The following is a 24,084-nucleotide window of genomic DNA, read 5'->3' as shown; positions in this document are numbered from 1 at the left end:
GAGAGGCCCTGCTGGCTTAGGCTGGGAGGCTGCTGTCTACAAGTGGACCATTCTGATCTGTCTGCAGGCACTTTCCATTAGCATTAAAGAAAACAAAAAAAAACACCACATTTCAGTGACTAAAATTGAAGGAACAAATAACTGTATTCCATAGTCTCAGGAAGCTACAGGACCTGAATATCCTTTGGCTCCTGGGGGCCAGCAGAAGCAATGCCTGAGGTCGGCAGAGGCTATCTGCACCTGAAGAGGGTGCAAACAGACATTCAAGGAAAAAAGGGCTGTATCTGTGCAAAGAAGCCTGGGGTGTTATGAGGAGCCTCAGAGGTCTACTACACCAGTGTCAGTGAGTAAAGACCACGCCTGGATCACCTGCATGGGCTAAGTCTGCCCTGGGCTGCCTGCCTCTATACCTATCACTGCCACTGAGGAGATGACACTGACAGGGGGTCTGGTCCTGGTGACCTTTAGGTCCCTCTCCACTGGGAGCTCCAGGCTTCCCTGATTAGACGCTGTTGTCGGTCTTTTACCCAACCAACAACGGCTTCAGTTTAGAGATGTATGTATAGCTGATGCCATGTTAAATAGTAGCACATTCCCCAAAGGCTGGACTGCAGGTTTCAACAATCCACCAGCCAGTGCACAGAAGTGCAGTGACCACGGGGCTGGCTTTCACCACAGGGGATGTCCTCACAGCAACACTCACCCCAAAACTATTCTAAATGGCCAAGTATTTTGTCTATTATTAAATGGCTTTTATTCTTAACAATATGCCCGTTCCCCACCTCTCCCTTTGCCTGGTGAGTTACTGCTCAACCTTGAAGATTCACCTGGGGCATGACGTCTTCCAGGAGCCTGCTCTGAATCCCCTTCCCCGACACCCCAGGCTGTGCCAGGTGCCCCTCCTCAGATGGGCACAGCTCCACTGACTGTAAAGAATTTATTAGGATTTTCTCTTTATAGATCCAAACGCCCCAGCCGGCTGAGCTCCTTGAGGGCTCTCCTCTCATTTGACTGCGTCTCTAGGGCTTAGGACATATCAGGTGCGCAATAAATGTTGGAGGAACTGAAAGAAGGACGCTGCCCGGTAGGTCCCTAAGATAAGAGGACTTGCACCTCAAGGGTAAGATACGGGTGCCTGTGGATGGCCACAGCAGATTCTTCCCTTCTATTTTCTCTCCACAGGTAGATCCTGGCTGAATAAATGCTGAACCAGTGCAGGGCACGCCGTTTGAGCCTAAAGATAAAGCGTTTTCAATACGGGTCTATTGGTGGGGCCTCCAGAAAGAAGCCACATTTCTCCTCTGGCTGTATTTTGCTTGTACATCTTGTTTTTTAAGAGCCAGGGTAGGTTTCATCTACAACTTGCTTCACCCACGTCTTGAGGCAAAAATAACTGAGAATATTCTGGCCATATTCACAGAATTCATTGACATTCCTTAGCTCTACCTACTTAGTTCTCTCAAGTACAAGTCAGTGATTAAGTCTTGATAGATTATATTTATAGAAACAAATACTGCCCAATCACAGGTCTTCAGCATTTAGAAATAAACATCAGGCATTCTGCTAAGATGCCTATCTAGCCCAGGGCTGACACAGCAACTGGATAAAATGCAGATAGTTTTTTTAGGGCTAATTCCAGCTAACTAAAAGAATAATGAAATTAATATTTCTCTCTAAATATAACAGGGGTACATGTAGAAAGTTTTGAAAATACATAAAGAAGAAAATTAAAAATCACCTGCAAAATTCTACTGCTGGGATATAGCCACTGCTACATTTTGGTTTCTTTTCCTTTTACATTTGTATATATGCACAAATACGTTTATAAGCTATATGAATATTTATGTGAATTTAAAAACAAAATTAGAATGATATTTACGTGCAGTTTCATGAGTCACTTTTTCACGCAACATTAAATCATGAATGGTTTTTGCATGCCATTAAATGGTCTTCAAAAACCAGATTTTTAAAGGTGGCAGAGCATTCTACTGCATCTGCTAAAGGTTTCACGTCATGCCTCACCCCAAGTACGTGAGTGTCATCAGCTCAGTGAAAGACCAAGAAAGGCTTTCTTATAAAGTTACAGGTTCTCTGTAGCAATCATGTACTCACGCCCGGTGGTCGCCTGTCCACATGGAACCACAGCCTACGGTGGCTGGACAGCAGACCTCTCACACCCATGCTGGAGGGGCTGGCCTGCCAGGGCAGAAGGGGAACACGATCCGTCTTTGTCCTGTTACTTGGCAGGGACTTGGGGAAAGGGTGTGCAGAAGAGAGATTTGCTGGATTTCAACTCCTCGCCACTCTTCAAAAGTAAAAGCTCCTAGTGGAAGCTACAGTAAACCCTTCGCCAACTTGTGATACCTCCAAAGGGGCATTTATCACATTCAAGACGCTTCTTACCTACCAAATTTTAACGCTTGTTGAAAATCTTTCTCAAATGGACAAGACAGTTGATAAAAATGACTTTTTCTCTGCTTATGGCAGACGACTGCCTAATGCCTCACCTCATCTTTCCAAAGTGCATTAATGAATTGTCAGGCCTCCAAGATGCCCACATGTTCATACAAACTCAACGTTCAGCTTCCAGCCCCTGTGTCCCTCTCCTCTGGGAGCCCTCACCCTGCTGGGGCCAGCAAAACTGCAGGAGAGCACAGACAGGATTTTACTGCAACCATTCGTTATGTCCCTGACTCTCCCTCTGAACTCGGACATCCTGGAGAGCAGTGCGGTGTGCCTGACTCACGGCAGGCACTCAATAAATGTAGAAATATATTTTATGCAGACTTGGACTTTTCATCTCAGGTGTGGGATACCGCCGCATCAAATGTACGTTGTAAACCGAAAACTGGGACATAAATCCTCACACAGGTCTGACGGGAAAGAACAGAACCAGCCCCGTAACCGCTGGTGCTGCTCTCCTGCCCTTAGAAGCTAAGACTGACTGAACACGTGCTAGACACGGACGTGTGTCATCTCACTGAATCCTTACAGTAACCCTAGGCAGTGGGTACTGCTGTTATTTCTATTTTACAGATGAGGAAACTGAGGATTACAGGCGTTCTTGCCCAAACTATGAAACTAAGAAGTGCCGACCTGGGATTCAAAACCAGGCTGATTCTAAAGGCGTCACCCCTAGACATGACATTTGATTTTCAGTACTTTGGGAGGGGGCTATAACGAATACATGTACGAATGCTGCAAAACAACCTGTGAAAAAAATCAGAATGACTGCTTTCTTTCTAACTTCATAGAAAATGGGATTGATTTAAAGCTCTGATAACATCCATCCCCCTCAACCCTCAAAAAAATAGGGATGAGAGGAAAAAAGAGTGACTATTATTCTCTTAATATTCACCCACCTTTGGCTTTATGGCTTAGTTAATTCTCAACGATTTATGCCAACAGAGAGGAGGTATGGATAAATGTAACCCAGCAGTGTTAATGTATTTTTCTTTGGGCGGGGGAGGAGGTGGTATATAACGGCCATAGGACTGGGAGTGCTGCTGTGTTTTTTTTTTTTAAATTTTTATTTATTTGGCTTCACTGGGTCTTAGTTGCAGCATGCGGGATCTAGTTCCCAGACCAGGGATCGAACCCAGGCTCCCTGAATTGGGAGCGCAGAGTCTTAACCACTGGACCACCAGCGAAGTGCCATTTTTATTCAACCACTCCTGCCACTGACCTGATGAGTTTCAGCTGCTGCGAGGGGCCAGGGAAAGGCTTCTACTTAAGTGTAGGTTGCTACTTTGTAAGTGGGAGACTAGCCAGGGAGTGTTACAGTCCCATCTTAAGGGCTCTATGCACTTTAGCATTTTCTTACCTTGCCATTTATTTTCATAGTATTATAGTCCAACAGGTTGAGGGCCATTTTCAGGTGGAGAAAATGAGAAACAGAATGAAAGAGACCACCTAGTTCCACATACAGTATTAATTTCGTTGTCAGAGGTCAACTAACATCAGCGATAACGGAAGTTCTTTTGCACTCGTAAATTCCCACTCTGTGGGACAATCTCTGCGACATAAGCCGTAAGTACTTTCCATTCGGAACCCCACGCTACTCCACGAAAAGAATCTCCGAGTTTAAGAAAGGGAGAAATGGGTGAAAGTGGTCAAAAGGCACAAACTTCCAGTTATAAGACAAATAAGTCCTAGGGATGCAATGTACAGCACGGTGACTATAGTTAACAGTACCGTACAGGCATCCCTCGTTTTATTGCACTTTGAAGATATTGCTGTTTTAAAAAATCGAAGGCTTGTGGCACCCTGCATCGAGCAGGTCTACTGGCTCCAGTTTTCTGACAGCATTTACTCATTTTGTGTTTCTGTGTCCCATTTTGGTAATTCTGGCAAGATTTCAAACTTTTTCATTATGATTATATTCCTTATGGTGAACTGTGATCAGACCTTTGATGTTACCGTTACAAAAAGATTATGCCACGCTGAAGGCCCAGATGATGGTTAGCCTCTTTTAGCAATAAAGCATTTTTAAATTAAGGCATGTACATTGCTTTTTTAGACGTGATGGTATTGCTCACAGAACAGGCTACAGTGCAGCACACACATAATTTTTATATGCACTGGGAAACCAAAGAATTCATGTGACTTGCTTTATTGTGATATTCGATTCATTGCAGCAGTCCGGAACAGAGCCTGCAGTATCTTTCAGGTATGCCTGTATTGTACATTTGAAAGTTGCCGACGGAGTAGATCTTAAAGTCCTTATCACACACACACACACAAAATGTGTAACTGTGTGAGGTGATGGATGCTAACTCGTGCGGATCATTTTGCAGCAATACATACATCAAACCCTTATGCTGTACATCTAAAATGAATACACTGTTATATGTCAATTTTATCTCAATAAAACTGGAGAAAATGAAAGGGCTCCGGAATCTCACTTTCATTAGACTGATTATGACAGACTGGTCGACTCTGGTGTTCTTCCCCTGCGCTTAGGTTTGCTGGTCCCTAGTGATGGAAAAGACTATAAAATGCTGTCCCCCTGCTGACCATGGTTTCCTGCATTTTGTCATCTCTGTTTCTCCAGTTTAGATCCTTTCACAGCCCACATTCAGCCAAGAAGGCACAGGAAAGAGGGAGCCTCGTCTCCCCCACGCACCGCCCACCGGCATCAAGACTTTGACATTCTCTACACATTCCACAACCAGTCTAAGCCGTACACACTGAAGATGACAGAATTTGGGAGGTGCAAGTAAGAGAAAAATGAGCATGGTTAAAATTATCAAAGACTGCAAACATGTTCTTTATAGAGAAGTGAGAATTAGCCAGGGTTTAGCGGCAGTCATGGCTTTTAATACTATTTAAACAAAATAAACCTTTGGTATTTTAGAACTAGTGAATGAGGTCCCTCCCAGATTTTAAAAATAAATCTGACAGTCTCACACAGAATGCATCAAAATCTTTCTAATCTACCTATCTCCATTCTATGTCCTAGAAATATAGACGGAGTGAATAATACATAGAAGATGATAGTTGCCAAATGATCTTGGTTATATCTATCTCTTTCCTATGGTGGCCTTTTAAGGATGATCACTGCAGCCTTGGGATCTGGTGGCCGCTGAAATACCCATTCTCCCTCTTGTCATCTCAGCAGCATGGATTTCCCCTTCATTCATTTGAGATAAGAGTGGAGAAGAGAAAAGCTGAATCCGTTGTTTTAAGCCTTACAACTCCTGGTCTTGTAACACATTCTTTTTTCCTACACAGTCCAACTCTCTTCCCCCAAGTTTTCACTGCCTGGAAGGTGGAGGTCGGGCAGCCTCTTGTTCTGTAGTGGATGAGATGTGTCCCACTGGGGAGGTGACTAGAAATCAGCTGCCACCATAGTGAGTCTAGAATGCAGAGTAGGTCTGGAGCGCGCCGGTAGGTACATAATGGCTTTTCTTGGGAACCCTAATTCCCTTTCTGCTCTAGTCTTTTAAAATTTTCATCTACCTGTCATTAAAAACTGAAAATATCACAAGCTGAATTTAGCATAGATTCTAAGTCATGGAAACAAGCTTAGAGAAGATAAAGCGTAACATTTCCTGAAGTGTGTTCTGCAGAACACCACCTCCGTGAGAAGCTCTCCCCAAAAGAGGCTACCACGGCCAAATGAACTTGGGAAACCAGGTTCACTCCACCCCCTCCCGGTGTCTGAGCCTATGAAGGGCTCCGCAAGGTCCCAGAGTAAAGGAACTACGTTAAATTCACATGCTCATATTAGTAGGGGGGCTTGAGCCTCCAAGACCGCAGGATTTCCATGGGAAAAATGCTCTGAATTTCAAATCCAACTCTCCGTAAACTGGAAGCCTCCTAGACATCATTGGGTTTTCTTGGTGATAAGAAATATTCATAAAAACTTCCTGTGACCCATAAAAGATCTACAAGGTCAAAGTAGCAATAACTGCAATTAGAAATGTGCATGTACTCGTACACGTCAGCTGCAAGACTAAATGTATACTTAAGGTATTCTTTTCTTTTCTTTTGCCATTTGGGCAGCCTGGGGGACTGGTTCATACCAAAAGAATTTTAAGGCTTCAAGACTGGACTGAATATTGAACTGCCCTACATAAAGATACAAAATCCATGCTCAAAGAGGTTCTTTTTTAGTGCAAGCAAAGCTTGGTGCATCTCAAAATTGCTCGAAGGCCCACGTTAAGGCTGGTGGCCTTTGTTACTATTTTTGAAGTTAGACCAACTGTTCACCTAGAGAGGATTAAAATGGTGGATTTGTGATGTAAGATGAAAATCCTCTGGAGGTGAAACCAGACTCCTAGCCTAGTGAATGTCTACATTAAATCAAACATCTGGATGAAAAAACAAAAGGTGAAGCAATTCTCCACTCGTTTTCCAAATGTATCAGGACATCACGTTGATCTTAAAACTAAACAATTGACGATTTTCCCCACATTTCACTTCTGGCGTCACATATACACACGCTTAAAAAACTCAAGAGGCCAGATGGCCCATGGGCATCATTTTTAGCTTCAATAGAGAACAATGTTTTGGATACCCTTATGAAGGCAAATTATATATTACTCTAAAACCAATTTAGAAAGAACTGCTGCAGTACCCAAGGGAAGGGTGGAATTCATCCTGACAATACTGGAATACTAATGTTGACATTCAATGAAAACACTATATAGATGCAATATACCGATAGAAGGCCTACAGAATCTATGCTTTCTTTCTATTGTTTCTATTTTATTTATTTTTTCTTCTATTTTTTTCAATTCTTTCACAAGGGCAGTGGGAAAACTTCGGACCACAAGTACACTTCTAGAAAATCTATCTTATGTCTTTGAGCAGAAAAAGTCCAGGCTGTGAACTGTGAGGTCAGCAGGGAAGGAGAGAGAAGAGGTGGTGCGGGGGAAGCAAACACTGAACACGCATTATTTATGAACGCTCTACATACGTTCCTTCATTCCAATCCCAAAGAAAACCTGTAAGGTACAATCCCCGTGCCTATTTTATAGACAAAGGAAATCAGGACTCAGAAAAGTCCTGCAACTCGTCTAAGACCAGGGAGCAGGCAGCGAGTTGGGATGTGAACTCTGAGCAGCCTGTTCTTTCTATGACACCAAGGCAAATCCCAGAGAAAGGTGTATCATGCAAACCAAAATGTATGCGGATAGAATGGAATTTTGCTGTTTTAAGAAACAATTGCGGGACTTCCCTGGTGGTGCAGTGGTTGGGACTCCGAGCTCCCAGTGCAGGGGGCCCGAGTTTGATCCCTGGTCAGGGAACTAGATCCCACATGCATGCTGCAACTAAGAAGCCTGCATGCCGCAACTAAGGAGCCCACCTGCCGCAACTAAGGAGCCCACCTGCCGCAACTAAGGAGCCCACCTGCCACAACTAAGACCTGGTGCAAGCAAATAAATAAATATTTTTAAAAAAATGCTTAAAAAGAGAAACAATTGCATTTCACAAGAATGGCAAGTTATGTCTAAGGCACCAGAAACCTAATGCTGACATGGCTTTAATCAACACTGTTGATCCCATGCAAACAAACGCATCCAGAGATATCTAGAGCAGCCTTTGAGGGTTTGGCTTTGCAGTCCTTACTGTTAACACAGACCACCTGTATATTATTCTCCTCATGCCTCTCAAAATAGAAAAAAAAATTAAAGGCACATAGCATTCTTTCCTGTTTTCAATCTTCCAAACTTGAAAGGGATGGGCCACACGCAGCCTGATACAACGTTCTGGGCATGAGCCTAACATCCCTTAGGATGGGGTAAATTCTGGGTTACTGTGGTCCTTGGTCCGTGGGAGTTTGTCAGAACTAAAAACGATTGCTTCAAGCAGTCTTACCCTTGACATTGAACTGTGGGCTGGCCTCTCAAGAATGTATTATACTGCAATTTCTGTGTAATTCTTTAAACCTGTGTATTTCAAAACTTGAGCAGAGAAGAATTGTCAAATTAAAGTGACATTTTAGAATTCTTCTGATTACAAATTATTTCATGCTTGTAGCTGTCTCTGTTCTGTCTGCTTCAAATTTAGAATGCCCAATGTACTAAAATAGAGTTATCCTCAAGCAATTTGTACCATCCTGAAGGTACAAGAAGGAATACTTGTTATTTTCTAGAATTGCTTCCATTTTCCAAGTTTGTAATATATGGGCTAGTTTTTAGACTTAATGACAAATAGGACTATAGGTGTGTAACACCATAAGGACGTCATTACAAGACTAACCTCTGAATACGGGCCATATTCAAATGAACCAAACCTTGCTGTTCCCAGTTATTATTTATAAATGTCTAATTTAACTACTATTCAATATAGAAAACCACAAATATCGTATGAGGCACTGAATTTATTTTTCCTCCAAACAAACCTAGACTATCTTGCCCTACTACTTAGAAATGGCTACCAAAGAAAGCAACAGACATAGCAAAGGGACAGAAAGGCTGGAAGACATTTACTATATTTTGGTACCAGAGAAAGAAAGGAACTCGTCTGATATGAAAAGTGAGGTTAGTAACTGAGCAATGACATTTCAGATACTGGATAGAAGTGGAGTTCTAAATTTAATGAATGAATGAAAATACAGAAAAAACTCAGAAAAGCTGAGTCTGCAAGATACCTTACACCAGGTATACCTTAAAACTTGGTAAACAAGCCAAGCATCTAAATTGCAAGCTGGGCTTTCAATAAAGTCCAGGTATATTCAGGGAAATATTTAGTTTGTCCAAAGAGGGTAGCTACTCACCACATCGAAGGCAGTAAACACGTGACAGTAGTGGTGATTGGACTTCAAATCTTTTGTGATATAAGCGAATGTCGAGAGGTCTTCTGGGTCCTGGGCAGCACAGGAGATATTACGAATTTCATGTTCGGCAATTATGTTCTGGAAGAAATGACACAAACGACCGTTGTTTTCCTCCTCAAACCAGCATATTTTAGAACCAAGGCAAATGATCTGGGAAGCAGTTGCTTTCCCTCGTCCTCGAATGTTCTAGAGCAGCAACATTCACAGTGATTCAACACACTGTCCGTGGGCAAAGGTACACCAGGTCTGGAAGGAATGCTTTCGTTTAATTAAAAACAACCTAAAATAGTCCTGGAGCAGCAGTTCTCACACGATGCTGCGTGCAGAAGCAGTCTGGGTGGCAGACACTTGAAAAAAAATAGTAACTACTAAGCAGTTCACTGTTTCCATTTTCCATGTAGAGTCAGCGCCGCCTCCTGCTAACTCTGTCTGGAAAGGATCACCTGCCATGTTGTTCTGCCTGCCGGGAGGCTGATCCCTCACCATCTTTTACCTGTTGTCTTGTGCCTGGCCCCTAGCTCCCCAGAGCCAAGGCAGGTAGGCGAGGGCGCGTCAAGGCGCTCTCTCATGAAGATTCCGTGGAGACTAAGGTGTAAGGGTGGGATGAGGGAAACACCATGCTGCATGCTAGGTGCAGCGCCCCGTGGATGACAACGCTTTGCTAACTATACCCGCTGTGTATCATTATGAGTGGTGCCGTGGTTATCCTCCTCATCAGCTCACAGGTGGCGAAACCAGTACTCAGACAGTGTAAGTTATGCAGGGCAGGTAGTGGAACTGGGCCTGAAGTTACGTTGCAATACCTCTCAGCCCCACCTCTCTCTCACTGGTTGAACATAATTTCATTTTTTCTCTCGGCTAGCACGTTTTCATGCCATCTCCCTGCCAGCCCCCTCATCCCAACCTGCCTCTAAGAATAATCGGTGGGAGGTAACTGAGGAAAGGTTCAAGGACCATTATCCCGAAGCACAAAATAACCAAGGAGCGTCACCTGGGCTGCAAACCCAGCCAGAAACTTCTTTTGAAACACTGATGTATTTCAGAAGCAAAAGATTTCACATAATCATGCAAACATTTCTTAACCTCACGATATCCCATTTATGTTTGTGCAGTTGTCAGAGATCTAAAACCCTCAATGCTTTAGTTACCCTAATTGCTTTGTAACTGCACAGTCTTAAATAACCTGAGCGAATGTAATGCTGTGTATACTCATCAATGCCCAAAATTGCTTACAAAATGCCCTTTCCTGCCAGCACCCCCAGCAAGTACTTCACGCCCCTCACTCTACTGAGCTATGTGGTTGGTAAGCAATTACAGAATTAACACATAAAATTAAATTAAGACGTTCTTCACAGTGACCCTGTATGTTGACGCTACATGTAGCGCTGTCAGAAATAACTCAAATTGAAATCAGAATCCCATAAACAAGTAACATCCTATCGCCAGAGTTTCAAAATAGAAGGCGCTGATCCTCTTCTGGCATCCAGAGAGCATTTCTCCAAGGAGAAAACTAAATTAGGAGCTCGGTGAGTCTTAAATTTAAAATTAATGAGCTCTGCGTGGTCTTTATAGGTATGATGTTAGCAGGTGCTGAGAGCCTCCGCCATCACTTTAATTGGGGGCTGCTATTACTTCGGGAAGCCTGTGGATCTGGTCTCACCTATCCAGGATCCACTATTACTGAAAATAGAGCATTGGCTCCAACTTTTAACTAAAATTGGCATTTTGTGTTCTTGAGACTTTCTTTTTTACTAGCATAAGGTTGATCAACTTCTCGGGAAAGTGTTAACAGTGAAGTGCCCTGTGATTTTTATCGCACTGAATTCCCTGAATCTTGCCAATTCACAAGATGTCACTCCTGACAATTTTCAGTGGTGTGGACAGCACTGTGGCCCAGGGAAAAATTGTAAAGTAGGTAAAGTGTATCTTTGGAGATCTCTCTTAATTATGAACCGCGTGTCTGCATCCTCCCCAAGTTTGTATCTTGAAATTCTAGTCCCCCAGTGTGATGCTGCTTGGAGGTGGGCCTTTAGGATGTGATTAGGTCATGAGGGTGGAGCTCTTGTGAATGCTATTAGTGCCTTTACAAGACAAGGCAAGAGAGCTAGCTGGCTCTCTCTGCCGTGTGAGAACACAGCAGAAAGACGGCCACTTATGAAGCAGGGAATGGGGGCTCTCATCAGACACTGAATCTGCTGGTGACTTCATCTTGGACTTTCCAGCCTCCAAAACTGTGAGAAATAAATATTCATGGTTTAAGCAACCCAGTCTATGGTAATTTACTATAGTGCTAAGACATTTTTCCTCTTTCTGGGTCCTCCCTCCCAATTTTCTGGAAACCGGCCCCCTCTTCTCTCATCTCCAGGAGCCCAGGGCTGTCTTTTAAACTCCGAGGACTGCCCTCCTCTGTGTTGCTCCATGTCCCCAAATCAGCCTCCTCTCCCACTGCTGAAACTTTAATTCCTCTGTTCCCATGGTCTAAACTAGAGGAAAGGCAAGCTAATACAGACATTCTACAATCAGTTAAGAATAACTCATGTTACTGGCACTCAGTCATCCTAATTGGCACTTTAAAAATTTGCTTTTAAATGAATTCATAGCAATGGACTGTGTAGGGAGGTATTTTGAACAGAACTTCCTAATATATCCGTGGTGCTAGAATGTGGTGAGGACCTGGGATCTCACTACTGATGGAACTGAGCAGTGGCATTCTCAGGACATACCCCTCCCTCGTGTCCTCTGCTGCACCTCCTCTCAGAAGTACCCAGATAATTGTATCTCATGCATCCCTGACCAGACCTTCCAGTGCCTGAGGACTGATCACCATCAACCAATCGGAAAACTGTGCACGAGCTGATCACATACCCTGGGACGCCCCTCCCTCGCCTGGCCTTTAAAAACGTTTTGCTGAAACCCTTTGAGGAGTTTGGAGATTTGGGGGGCATGAGCCACCCGTTCTCCTTGCTTGGCCCTGCAGTAAACCTGTCTCTGCTCCAAACTCTGACCTTCGGTGTGCTTAGCCTCACCGTGCGTCGGGCACACAAATGTGCATTAGGTAACACTGACACTGCCATCAGTCTGCACTGCCCACCTCTGCAGAACAGCGAGGCTAGTTCTCTATGTGTACGATGATTCCAAGACTAAGGACACTACAGCTGGAGACGGAATGAAGACTGCACAGTCTCTTCCTCCTTGGAGAAGTCAAGGAAGGATACATTCTTTCCACCCTGTCATTAGTGGCTCCTCCATAAATTAAAAGCTGACATCGTGAGGTACAGGTGATGTCCCTCAGTTTAAGTAGACGCCTTTATGCAGCTGAGCCTCCATATCTAAGCATGTTCTAAGGAGACTAGGGCTTTGAAAAGGCTCAAGCCAGGACTGGGGTCACCCTGTCACTTCTTTGGCTAGAAAATTTGGCAGCTCAGTACCCTTCAACAGGGAGTGATTCTTTTTCTTGTCTGTTGCCTTTCATCATGTAGAGAAATAGCTAAAGAGGTATCTGGCTGGTGGGTGTAGAAGAGACTTGTTTGGTTCAGCCAATTAACAGAGGCGGTCTCAGAAGGGGGTGTGATAATGAAGTGATGGGCCTAGAAACTGGCCTCTCCCTGCTTCCCGCACTCCTGACTACGACAGGTAGGGCCCTTCTCTGAGTCTCCTCCACAGGCCAGGCCTTTTATGAGGGAGACAATGCAGCACCCATCCAGAGAGTGCCCCCCACATAGAGGCAGCAGCCCTGGTCGAGGGCTACCTGGAGGAGACCTGCAGAGAGGGAGGTGCAGATGAGAAGAGCACAGTCTTAATTTGACTCTGAGCTTTTAGAAATATGTGCTATAAAAAACAACTGGCACTTGTTTAGGCAAAAGTTCCAAGTTAATCTGTGCCTAAAAAAATAGCATAAGCCCTGTTTGAAGCTGACATTCAAAACAAATAAACTGGGCTTCCCTGGTGGCGCAGTGGTTTAGAATCCACCTGCCAATGCAGGGAACACGGGTCGAGCCCTGGTCCGGGGAGATCCCACATGCTGTGGAGCAACTAAGCCCGTGCACCATAACTACTGAGCCTGCGCTCTAGAGCCCACGAGCCACAACCGCTGAGCCCATGTGCCACAGCTGCTGAAGCCCGAGTGCCTAGAGCCCATGCTCCACAACAAGAGAAGCCACCGCAATGAGAAGCCCGCGCACCGCAATGAAGAGTAGGCCCCGCTCGCCGCAACTAGAGAAAGCCCGTGTGCAGCAATGAAGACCCAACGCAGCCAAAAAATAAATAAATTAAAAACAAACTAACAAACCAACCCAGGCACTGCATTGTTCCTAATTTAGCTGGATGAGAAGACTGAGGAGGGGGTCACAGCAGGAAGGCAAAATGCAACCCACCCTCAGCCAAGCACTGGACGTGCGGACAGTGTCACCTCTTGGAAGACCCTGCTGATCTGAAGATGGGTCTGGAACTAAGCAGTTGTAGCCCTCTTGGCAGAATGCCATACTAACGTACCTCTGGGCTATGGATCTACAGAAAGCTGGTGTGATTTACCTATAACATTTTAGTATAGAGCTAATCCAAGTTCCATTTTTAATTCAAGATCATTTTCTGCTTCTTCCTTCTTACCAGGTTTAGTGATTCAATTCATTTCCCAAGTTGCTAGGTAACAGGTTTACAAGTTTACAGCTAGGCACCTAACCCTTCCCCATGAACTCAGCCAAAGCTGGTATTTTATATTAGAGTAAAAGGAAAGAAGTGCTTTGCTGGAGGGTTCATCTTTCACACAGTCTAATGGGGGCTAAAAGGAGTGGAAGAGTCATTAACACCTAATTAAGCATCCACTGCATGTCAAACGAACTGGTGGAAGGTCACATGGAGTGAAAGTGAAAAAGCGTTAGGTCAGGGAGTGGGAAAGTTAAGTTTTAGTCCTTCTCCATGACCAGCTAGCTGTGTGACTGCAGGGCAGTCACTTAGTGAAGGTCTGAGGCCTTCGATTACTCTCTGCGTCCAGTGCAGGCTGAACACCCCCTCTATCTGACCAGGGTAGGGTTACAGAGATGTGGCGGTTAGGAGAGGACCGGTTAACAATAAAGTACAGGGAGGGGACTTCCCTGGTGGCGTGGTGGTTAAGAATCCGCCTGCCAGTGCGAGGGACATGGGTTTGAGCCCTGGTCCGGGAAGATCCCACATAATGCGGAGCAACTAAGCCCGTGCGCCACAACTACTGAGCCTGCGCTCTAGAGCTCGCGAGCCACAACTACTGAGCCCAAGTGCCATAACTACTGAAGCCTGTGTGCCTAGAGCCCGTGCTCTGCAACAAAAGAAGCCACTGCAACGAGAAGTCCGTGCACCGTGACAAAGAGTAGCCCCCGCTCGCCACAGCTAGAGAAAGCCCGTGTGCAGCAACGAGGACCCAACGCAGCCAATAAATCAATAAATATAGATTAATTTAAAAAAATGATGAGCATTTGAAAAAAAAGAAAGCATCAAACATGAACAATAAGCTGTGACTTCTGGTTGTGACTTACTACAGGCTTAGTGCTCACAAGCACCACAAACTGTGAGGTCTTCACAGATGTCTATGCGTCACAAGTCCTTCACTTCAAATCAAAGTGGTTCCCCCCAGCTGCTTCCCAGGGGAGGAATCTCTGGTACAAACCGAAAGCAGGACCTGGAGTTTATCAATCTGCTCCTTTCCTGCTGTGGGTATTAATTTAGAGGCTGGTCTTTGTACAGGACCAAGTGGCACGCACGATGCCACTGCAGACACGGCTGGGTGAGCACAGTTCCTTTCATAGCACAACCTGAGGACGACCCTTCAACACTGGCTCCTCTGCGCCCCCCTGAAACCAGGCCTTCAGCCCTGGCTGGCGGTGTTTCTCAGCCTTCCCCAAACTCCACCAACGCAGCTCTACACCGTTTCTTTCTTCCACCTTCTAATACAAGCTCTCTGCTTTAGGCTTCTCACACACGAACTCCTAGACCACGGCCCCAAGTCACCTACCCTCTCCCTATCCACCATTAGACTGGGGTAGGTCACTACGTCACAGGACACTGGGATGGGGACCCTGTGCAGCCCCAGTGTTGAAGTCGATGTCCCCAAATTCCTAAAAAAGCCAGGCACACGTTGTCATACAGTCATAGAGAGGCTGGCTCCACCTGCTACCAACATACGCACTTTGCCTTTACTCTGGACTCTGAAAACAGGCTGAGGACCACACTGTAAGGGCTTGAAAGAAACGCGGGCCTTCTTTATCTAGTGTCTTTATTCACACAATTATCTTTTGCGTATCTTTCATTGCTTAGATTTCCAGAGTAGTCATTAGTGAGCAGAGATCTATGAATAACTCATCTAAGTACTGGCGACTGAAGCAGAAGCATTCCCTCAAAGTCTGGGAGATCAAGATCTACGGCCCTTGATGTGTCTGTAAGCAAAATGCCACAGAGCCGATAGCGCTCTCTCCTTCCTCTGATGGTGGAGAGTGGGTTAGAGAGGATGCAGTTAATTCAGACGCACCCAGTCATACCACCAGCTTCATAGGATGACAGCCTTAAGACTCTGGAAACTTCTCAGGGCAAATACCACTTGTTCAGAAACTGTCAGAATCCAAGCCTGCTAAGGCTGTTAATCTAAGAGAGTGTCAGACTCATAAGCTAATGACGTGTTGCCATTCATGTTTTACAAGTGCAAACGGGGCAGAGACAGTTGCTCCAGGTTAGGTAAAAAGAATCCAAATGCCAAAGCCTTTCTTGAAATTTAGATAACAGTGAAAGCAATGCTATCTTCAGTCAGAGTTCCATAAAGTTTTGAAACTTTTAAAGCCAGCTGACTATAATCTAGGGCTCAAGGAAGTCTGTGCACCAGCACCTGAAGTTGCTTCCAAGAAATAAAAGAGCAAATCAACTGGGATTTTTCTGATCAGAGTTTCCATAACTGTAATCTGACAGCAGTAACTGTCAATGACATATTGCCGGGTTGAAGCATCACTCCACGTAAGGCATCTGACTCTGGGTGTGCTTTGGGTATCATCAACTAGCATGACCAGGCTGAGTTACCAGCTTTCGGCTTGAGTTTCAGAACTGCTTCTAAACCTGGGAGGTGGTTCTAAGTAGACTTGGGGAGCTTGGGCTTATCTGACCGACATAGCAATCTTCTTCATTACAGAAAACAAACTGGGAAGGCTTTGAACTGGTCGATTCAGATGCTCAGGTTTATTATAGATGGTCAAGGGTCACTGCCCACGGGACGTTTCCCTGGATCTAAATCCAGCTGCCGTGGTCCTAAATTTCCATTGTTTAAATTCATCTGTTTCATGACTTTTGTTTCCTTTCTCCAGAGTGGAGTGGGTCCAGCTGGGAGGACTAGGTAGGCAGTCCAGAAAACAAATGGTGTTTACCAATGGGCATCACCTCATTTCCCCTATTTCTACACTTTATTGGTTGGAAGGACGTAAGACGAAAATGCAGGACATTTGGGGGTTTTGGAGGAGGAGCAGGTCAGGTTTGAATTCATGGAGGGTGACAGTGGTCATACCCGAGTTTTCTAGTCTAGCACCTGCACTCTGTCACCTTTGCCAAGAAAGGACACTTTCTAAGTAAAATCCAGGTGTCTACACTCGACCTCAGGGCCCACAAGCTGTTCCCACTGTGAGCACAAAGTCACCGCAGAGTCACAGCACCGCCTGAGCTTCTTTTCTGATTGTGTCTCTTAAGAAAACAATACAGTTGGAACCCTCGCTTCCATCTCAATAGTTGAGAACGAAATGCAATTATATGATGTAAACGCCAGAGCACGGGTTCCCTGCGTCAGGTATTCATTACATACGTCAAAAGGAAGGACAGGCCTATCTCCGGAGCAATGAAAAGACAAATGTTCTGGCCCTTCACCTGGTGACATACACTTCCTCTGGTGGAGGAATGATGACACTGGTACATTTTCACACTAGACATGATTTTTTTTCTGTTTTAATATTCTCTGGATCCAAAGGGACATGCCAGATACTGAGTGGCCACAGTCTACTAAGGAAGGTACCAAGGAAAAGTGAAAGCAAAGTATGTGTAGGAATCCTAGATCAAGCCCCCAAATGCGACGTGCCCCCCTGTGTGTGTGTGTGTGTATACAGCTGTTTTAGGGATCATGAAAGTCAGGGGTGAGGAGTGATTAAAATGGGGGAGGTTGGGTATGATGGGAGGCAAGGGATTTTAGATCATTTACTCAGGACTGTATCTGGTGTCTAAACCGAAGAGAGGTGCGGTACCCACCTTATTTGTTGCATCAATAAATTTGACTCCTTTATAAGAGACTGAAAGAATAATAGTAGGGACCTTCTTCATTTGCTCTGTAGACTTCTGAAATTAAAATTAGAAAGCTATTAGAGCAGTCTGTGTTCCATGGCAACTGTAGCACATAATTCTTTCTCTTGAAAGATAAAAATGAGCTTAAGCTAAAAACAATACACACACACACACACACACACACACACACACACACATCAAACACATACCAAACACACTCTAATTTAAATGTATGTCTCTCCTCCTGGGCTTAGCTGTGGTTTGGGTTTATAAAGTATCTGCTTTGCACTTGAGGATCTAAAAAGAGCTTGTTCCGCTACTTCATGTGGGTGAAGGAATACGCCCTTTCCCTGACCCCAAGGGGAGAAATGAACAGCTCTGTCCCCTATGCAATTTCAAATGACTATTCTTTTGACTAGAGTTAAGCCATGTCAGATTGAACTCTGAGGATGAGTTTAGCATTAACAAAATACATGCCACCTCTCCCCATTTCTTCCTAGTCTCTCTCTTTCTTCAAGGCACAAGGCATGCCTGAATACGTACTTAAAACAGGGATTTAAAATACATCATCGTGGGGACTTCCCTGGTGGTCCAGTGGTTAAGACTTTGCCTTCCAATGCACGGGGTGTGGGTTTGATCTCTGGTCGGGGAGCTAAGATCCCACATGCCTCGTGGCCCAAAAACCAAAACATAAAAACAGAAGCAGTATTGTAGCAAATGCAATGAAGACTTTAAAAATGGTGCACATCAAAAAGATCTTTAAAAAAAAAACATCGTGGGGCTTCCCTGGTGGCGCAGTGGTTGAGAGTCCGCCTGCCGATGCAGAGGACACGGGTTTGTGGGTCTGGGAAGATCCCACATGCCGCGGAGCGGCTGGGCCCGTGAGCCATGGCCGCTGAGCCTGCGCGTCCGGAGCCTGTGCTCCGCAGCGGGAGAGGCCACAACGTTGAGAGGCCCGCGTACCGCAAAAAAACAAAAAACAAAAATCATCGTCGTGAATTTTTCTTGGACCTGGCCAAATCTATAAAAGCTGATAGTTTACAGCAGAATTGCTCATGGCCACATAGGATATAATACCACTCCATGACAACTGAGCCCTCTGGGGGCAGGCTGTATTTTCAGCCACAGCAAAACCGAACAGTGCAGGCAACCTACTTTATCATTCGGAGCTGCTGTGATCCCTGAGGCTAAGTTCTTACGACAGATGTTCACAAGGGCTGAATGTGCTTACAGTTTGCGGCTTCTACAGTTTTATGCATCTGCAAAAAGTTTTCTCTGTAATTTAGCATCTGCCTTTTCTGGTTAGTTTCCTCATTTGTCACAGGTCACTCACAGTCTGTTTACTTCATTTCCTGCTGTGGATACTCCTAATAATCACATTAAATATCAAGAAGAACCTACCTGACAGTTAGCCTGATGGGTTTTCCAGACAAGACAGGTGAGAACATAATAGGAGAGAAAATACATAAAAAGGTGAGAGGAAACCATTTCAGTAATTCACAGACAGCACAGACTTAAACGGTAAAGAGAATAGGCTCTGCAGATATATGTTGATGCAGGGAACCTGTTAATTTAGAGATTACTGCAGGCTTTTCCAGACCCTGTCTCTCCTCTGCTTTTACTGTTTTCTCATCGTTCTGTTTATTGCGTTGTACAGACGTCTGATGACTGACATGCAAGAGCCTTCTGCTTCGAGTGTTCCACAACCAGCTGTCTTATGTATATTAGGGAAACCGAGAAAAATATGAACTTTCTTGATTTCTTCATTTATTATTACCCATTTTCCATTTTTAAACTCTGAAAAGGTGACCAGAACGGAAGAAGGCTGGATAGTGTGAATGAAACTCATTGAGCTCAATAATGATAATTATATTTCATCTTTCACTTGAGCCATGGAAAAGGTGCTCCACATTTTCCTGGTTGTTTTGGACACATCTTTTTGATAGCTACTATATCCGCGTCAAAGACAAAGAAAATGGATTACTGAGAGTATTACTATTTAATATTAACTGTTTCATACAGTATAGAAAAAAGCAGCTCCCTCGAAGTGCTTTTTAACTAGTTTTAAAATTACCCAGACTCAACAGTTTTCTTTTGTGATTGCCGAAAAGAGATATTATGAAATTGGAATGTAAGGATAGATACTTTTATCTTTTTTTAATGCTTTATCCAACCCTTAACAATGTGCAAGATTAAGTGAAGACAAGGCTAGAGGAAATAACATGCAGTGTGCTGACTGTAAGGCAAGGCCGTGGGGCTGAATCTGTAGCGAGGGGGAAGGAACAGGCAGTGGTTTGGTGGACTGAATGTGTGTGTGTGTGTGTGTGTGTGTGTGAAGAATTCTTTGCAAAGAGTAACAATGGGTTTTAACAAATCACCTCGCTCATCTCTTGCTGTGAATACATTCTCGTGGACAGATCTATCTGTAACATGAAATAATATACACCTAACCTAAGGTTAAAATACCAACACTTCATGTAGTATCAAGAAAAACCCCTAAAGAAAAAAGAAAAACCCATTTCTCATTAATTGAGCAATTGAGTGGTTATACTAGGTAGGCGGCCCACGTGCTGGAAGAACGCAGAGTCTTCTTTGGGGGATGTCACACAGACCTCAGACCGTGTGCAGACTCCGGTCTGCTGACGAGTGGTTGTCTAGTGCCGTGTTGAGAAGGATTCTGAGCCTGTGTCTGGGCTCTGTCGTAAAGAGGGTTGGGAACAACGTCTGCCATGGGAGAGGGAGAGGAAGGGGCACATGAAGCACACATCACCGTTCCTGGCTTGGTCTGATCCAGAGAGCAGCTACAACGCAAATGTTGACAAATGGGACAGAGATGTGAACAGAATGCTTCCAGAGGGCTGAGCAGGGAGAGCCTCACTCTGCAAGAGGAAGTGGGCAAGTCCTCATCCATTCAACTAACACCGGCTGCCCGCTAGGGGTGACCGACCTGGCTCTTAAAGGTTGGATAGGAATTCTCCATGTGGCAAAAGAGGACACAGAGGCTGTTTTAGCCGCAGAATCAACACACATGTAAACATCTGGAAATGAGAAGTAATATAGTGGGTTTGGGTAATTGGTGGGAGATGAGGCTGGTACAATAGGTTTGGAAGACTGTGACTTACTCCACCAAGCTGGGATCCACTGGAAGCTTTTAAGTAGGGATCAGATCTCTGTTGCAAAAAGATAGTTCTGGTGGTTGGATGGACTGGAATAGCTAGAGGCTGAATGCAGGGAGGCAGGAAGCTGTGGTGTAAATTCCATTGAGAGAACCTAAGCACCTGAGTTGAAGTAGATGCTCTGGAGAATGGAAGCGGGGGGGGCCACCATTCCGATAAAGAAGAATCAAGAGGGTCTGCTGACTGATCCGGACAGAAGATGGGTGAGCGGGAGGACACCGTGGACAAAGAGGCCGTCAGCCGAGATAGGAACACTGGAGGGGGATGTGCTTTCGCATGAAACCCTCTTGGATGTGATTATCAGTTTGATAATCCTGTGGGGATGTCCACTAGGAAACTGGAAATAAGAATTTTCAGATCTGGAAATCCAACCACATTGAGGGGGTAGCTGAGGATATGGGAGCAGATAAAGTGGCTCAAAGAGTGAACTAGAGGAGGTCTAAGAATCACCCCTCAGGGGATGGTTAATACTTAAGAAATGGGTAAGAAGAGTCAATGAAGGAATCTGAAACCTGACAGCAGTATCACAAGTCCAGAAGAAGATTCCTTAGAAGGTGGGAGCAGTGCCTGATGCCAGGAGGACTAAAAAGGCCTAAAAATCTGTGCCTAGCACAGCGGCTGGCACACATAGGAGTGGCTGCTACTTTTACTGCATTTCCTGGGTGAAACCCCTGGTTTGGGCAAGTAGAAAAATTTGTTGCTGATTTTATCAAGAGCAGCTTCAGGACAACGGTGACAGCAGACACAGAAAAGAACACGGTGCAATGAATGCCAAGAGGGGGACCAGAGAGCTAGAAAGACAGGCAGGTCAGGACACAGGCTTTTAGGCTGAAATGAGGGCATCAGTGGGGATTTCTGTCCTCATGCAAAGATTTCACATCGTATGTCCAGCCAAGCTGAACAAAGAAGAAGAGATAAAGGATGGTCATTTCTTTCTCTTCCGTGGGTGGCAAGAATCCCTGCTTTCCTAACTGGAGGCCGCACTGGGGTCCCAACGATGCAGGCTGTATTGGGGGTGGCCACAGGTTCCAACCTGCAGCCCAAACTGTACTACTTCTTCCACTGAGTCAAGATAAAAAGATGATGGATCTGGCCAGCCGCAGAGTTCAAAGGGGCTGTGGGAGGTCTTCAGGGTAAAGCACCTCTGTTAAGGCGATTCTATTTCTATAAGAGATACAGATCCAACCTCTTTCTGGACTCTAGAATCTAGAGGATTTTCTGACGGTGTACTTTACAGAGCTTTAGAGAGGTCTATTCACACATAAATGAAAGATGAAAGCGCACAGAAAGAAGGTAAACATACTGAGTCTTCACTGGCTAACCAGGGAGGCAAGAAATCCAATAAGTGCTTCATTTTAGGAAGGCTTTTCAGATATCAAAATGTGAGCTCGGAGCTTCAGCCTGGTCCCAGGCAGCTGAAGTCCCACCCTCCCCAGCTTCTCTTCAGTGTTGTAATCACCTTCTTCTCCTGCCGAGGGACAAAGGCACCTAGTCTGGACACCACTGCTCAGGTTACAAAGCATCTGCTCTCAGGCAGCTTGGTTTCTATGACCTATCTTCATGCTTTGCTGTGTTTCTGGATGGTGAATACTCCCATATGTGTATGTTAAACATTGAAGCTTTATTTATTTGTATAAACAGAATTCTCTTCTTCAGGCCCATTTCCTCAGTAAAATGCTCAGGGCAAACTTTTTGTGGTTCCCTTTTGTTTCTAGTTGCTTTTTACTATGCCCCACTCTGTGGAATTTCTGAGGTTTCCCAGAGTCCTCAAAGCCCCTCCCTTCAGTGCCAGCTTCACAGGAGAGACTCATTTGTAATGAGGACCTCTGCATACCTAATCAGCTACATACTCGCGGGTGATGCCCCCAATTAACTTAACCTTTGCAGCGTCTTGTTCTCCTACTGAAAGCTGAAAGAATATAGTGATATTCCATTGTATGTTCTTCACAATTTCCTGAATTAAGATGACCATCCTTTTATTATTCTAAGAGAAACAGTATTTATATAGAGATGTTACAGTTCTGAAACCTAAAATAAAATGCAACTTTTGAATCTTCAATTTAAAGCCAGTCCTTTATTTAGCACTTGGATTTATATTGTTTTTAAGCATCATACAGAACAGGGATAATTTTCTATCTGGAGGTGGACACCTGAAATATTGTTCTTAATAGGAAAAGTAACAACACTTTCAGAGCATTTTTTTTTTAAGAGGGATTTTTGGATTCACCAAGGAATGAATCAACCTTGGTGAATCCAAAAACTCACCATCTTTTTTCTTTTCCTTTTAAATGACAAATTATGAACTGCTTGGAATATTTGTATCAAGTAAGAATTTGCCATTGAGCTTTTGTTCTAGCCTTACAGCACACCCTGAAAATATCAATAGTTTCTCATTTTCTAATGCAGAATCAACAGTATGAGAATATCCTTGTGAGATTGCAGGGACCTTTGCATCTCAGAGCAGGACTTTCACAAGTGTGAAAGAGAGCAAAGAGGTTTATAACTGGGACTGGAAACACTTCAGCTGTGAGCTGTAATGTTGGATTTGAGTCCAGAGTGACATTTATGCTCTTAACAGGAATCAACTGTGCCCAGTAATCAGCACAGAGAGGAAAAACAGTGAGGCAGTCCGCGGGGAGGAGGTCACTGACTCTTCATTCTTACAATACCCCGATAACTGCTGGCGTATTTTAAGCACAGACTGGCACAGATTTCCCAGTGGTCTACTGCCATCCAACTTAGAGCATATTTTAACCTACACACGGCTACCCTAAGAACGCTTCCTAGTTAGATATTCAGTGCTGAGTTATAACTATTAATTTTTTTTTTTGCGGTACGCGGGCCTCTCACTGTTGTGGCCTCTCCCGTTGCGGAGCACAGGCTCCGGATGCGCAGGCTCAGCGGCCATGGCTCACGGGCCCAGCCGCTCTGTGGCATGTGGGATCCTCCCGGACCGGGGCACGAACCCGCGTCCCCTGCATCGGCAGGCGGACTCTCAACCACTGCGCCACCAGGGAAGCCCCGTAACTATTAATTTTGCCATATAATATTTTCCTTAGTTTTAACACTTAATTATTATATTCAGTTTCAGCAAGTAAATTAAAATAGGATCAAACACTTATGTTTGGTAGCCTCAAGTGACTTTCAAATGATTAAAAAAATACACCAAACAAGCAATATTGTGGTGATTTTGTATGCAGCAAAACCAGCTACGTTGCGGGGATTATTAAGAGAGAAAAAACAGACCGCAAATCAGCCATTTAACATGAACTCTTACCCTTTGGAGCTCAGTTTCAAGGTCACTTTCTGGGGAAAGCTCAGTTTCAAAGTCACTTTCTGGCCTCCCAG

The 24,084-nt window shown here is 44.6% G+C and overlaps 1 protein-coding gene across 16 annotated transcripts in view; it reads right to left on the bottom strand.

Annotated features, from left to right (window-relative positions):
* Positions 1-24,084, bottom strand: part of ANKS1B (ankyrin repeat and sterile alpha motif domain containing 1B) — a 711,904-nt gene that overhangs the window by 21,008 nt on the left and 666,812 nt on the right. For all 16 annotated transcript variants that reach the window (XM_024758913.1, XM_024758915.1, XM_024758917.1 and 13 more), the window contains 3 exons: positions 18,962-18,973; positions 17,528-17,614; positions 9,227-9,364 (listed from right to left, as the gene is read on the bottom strand). In XM_024758913.1, coding sequence (XP_024614681.1) covers positions 9,227-9,364; positions 17,528-17,614; positions 18,962-18,973 — 237 coding nt within the window. The remainder of the gene's footprint in view (positions 1-9,226; positions 9,365-17,527; positions 17,615-18,961; positions 18,974-24,084) is intronic.

This window comes from Neophocaena asiaeorientalis, unplaced genomic scaffold, assembly GCF_003031525.2.
Source record: "Neophocaena asiaeorientalis asiaeorientalis breed wild unplaced genomic scaffold, Neophocaena_asiaeorientalis_V1.1 scaffold344, whole genome shotgun sequence".
In the NCBI taxonomy this organism is placed as follows: Eukaryota; Metazoa; Chordata; class Mammalia; order Artiodactyla; family Phocoenidae; genus Neophocaena; species Neophocaena asiaeorientalis.
Note: the sequence above shows the minus strand (reverse complement) of the source record. Positions and strands in the feature narration are given on the sequence as shown.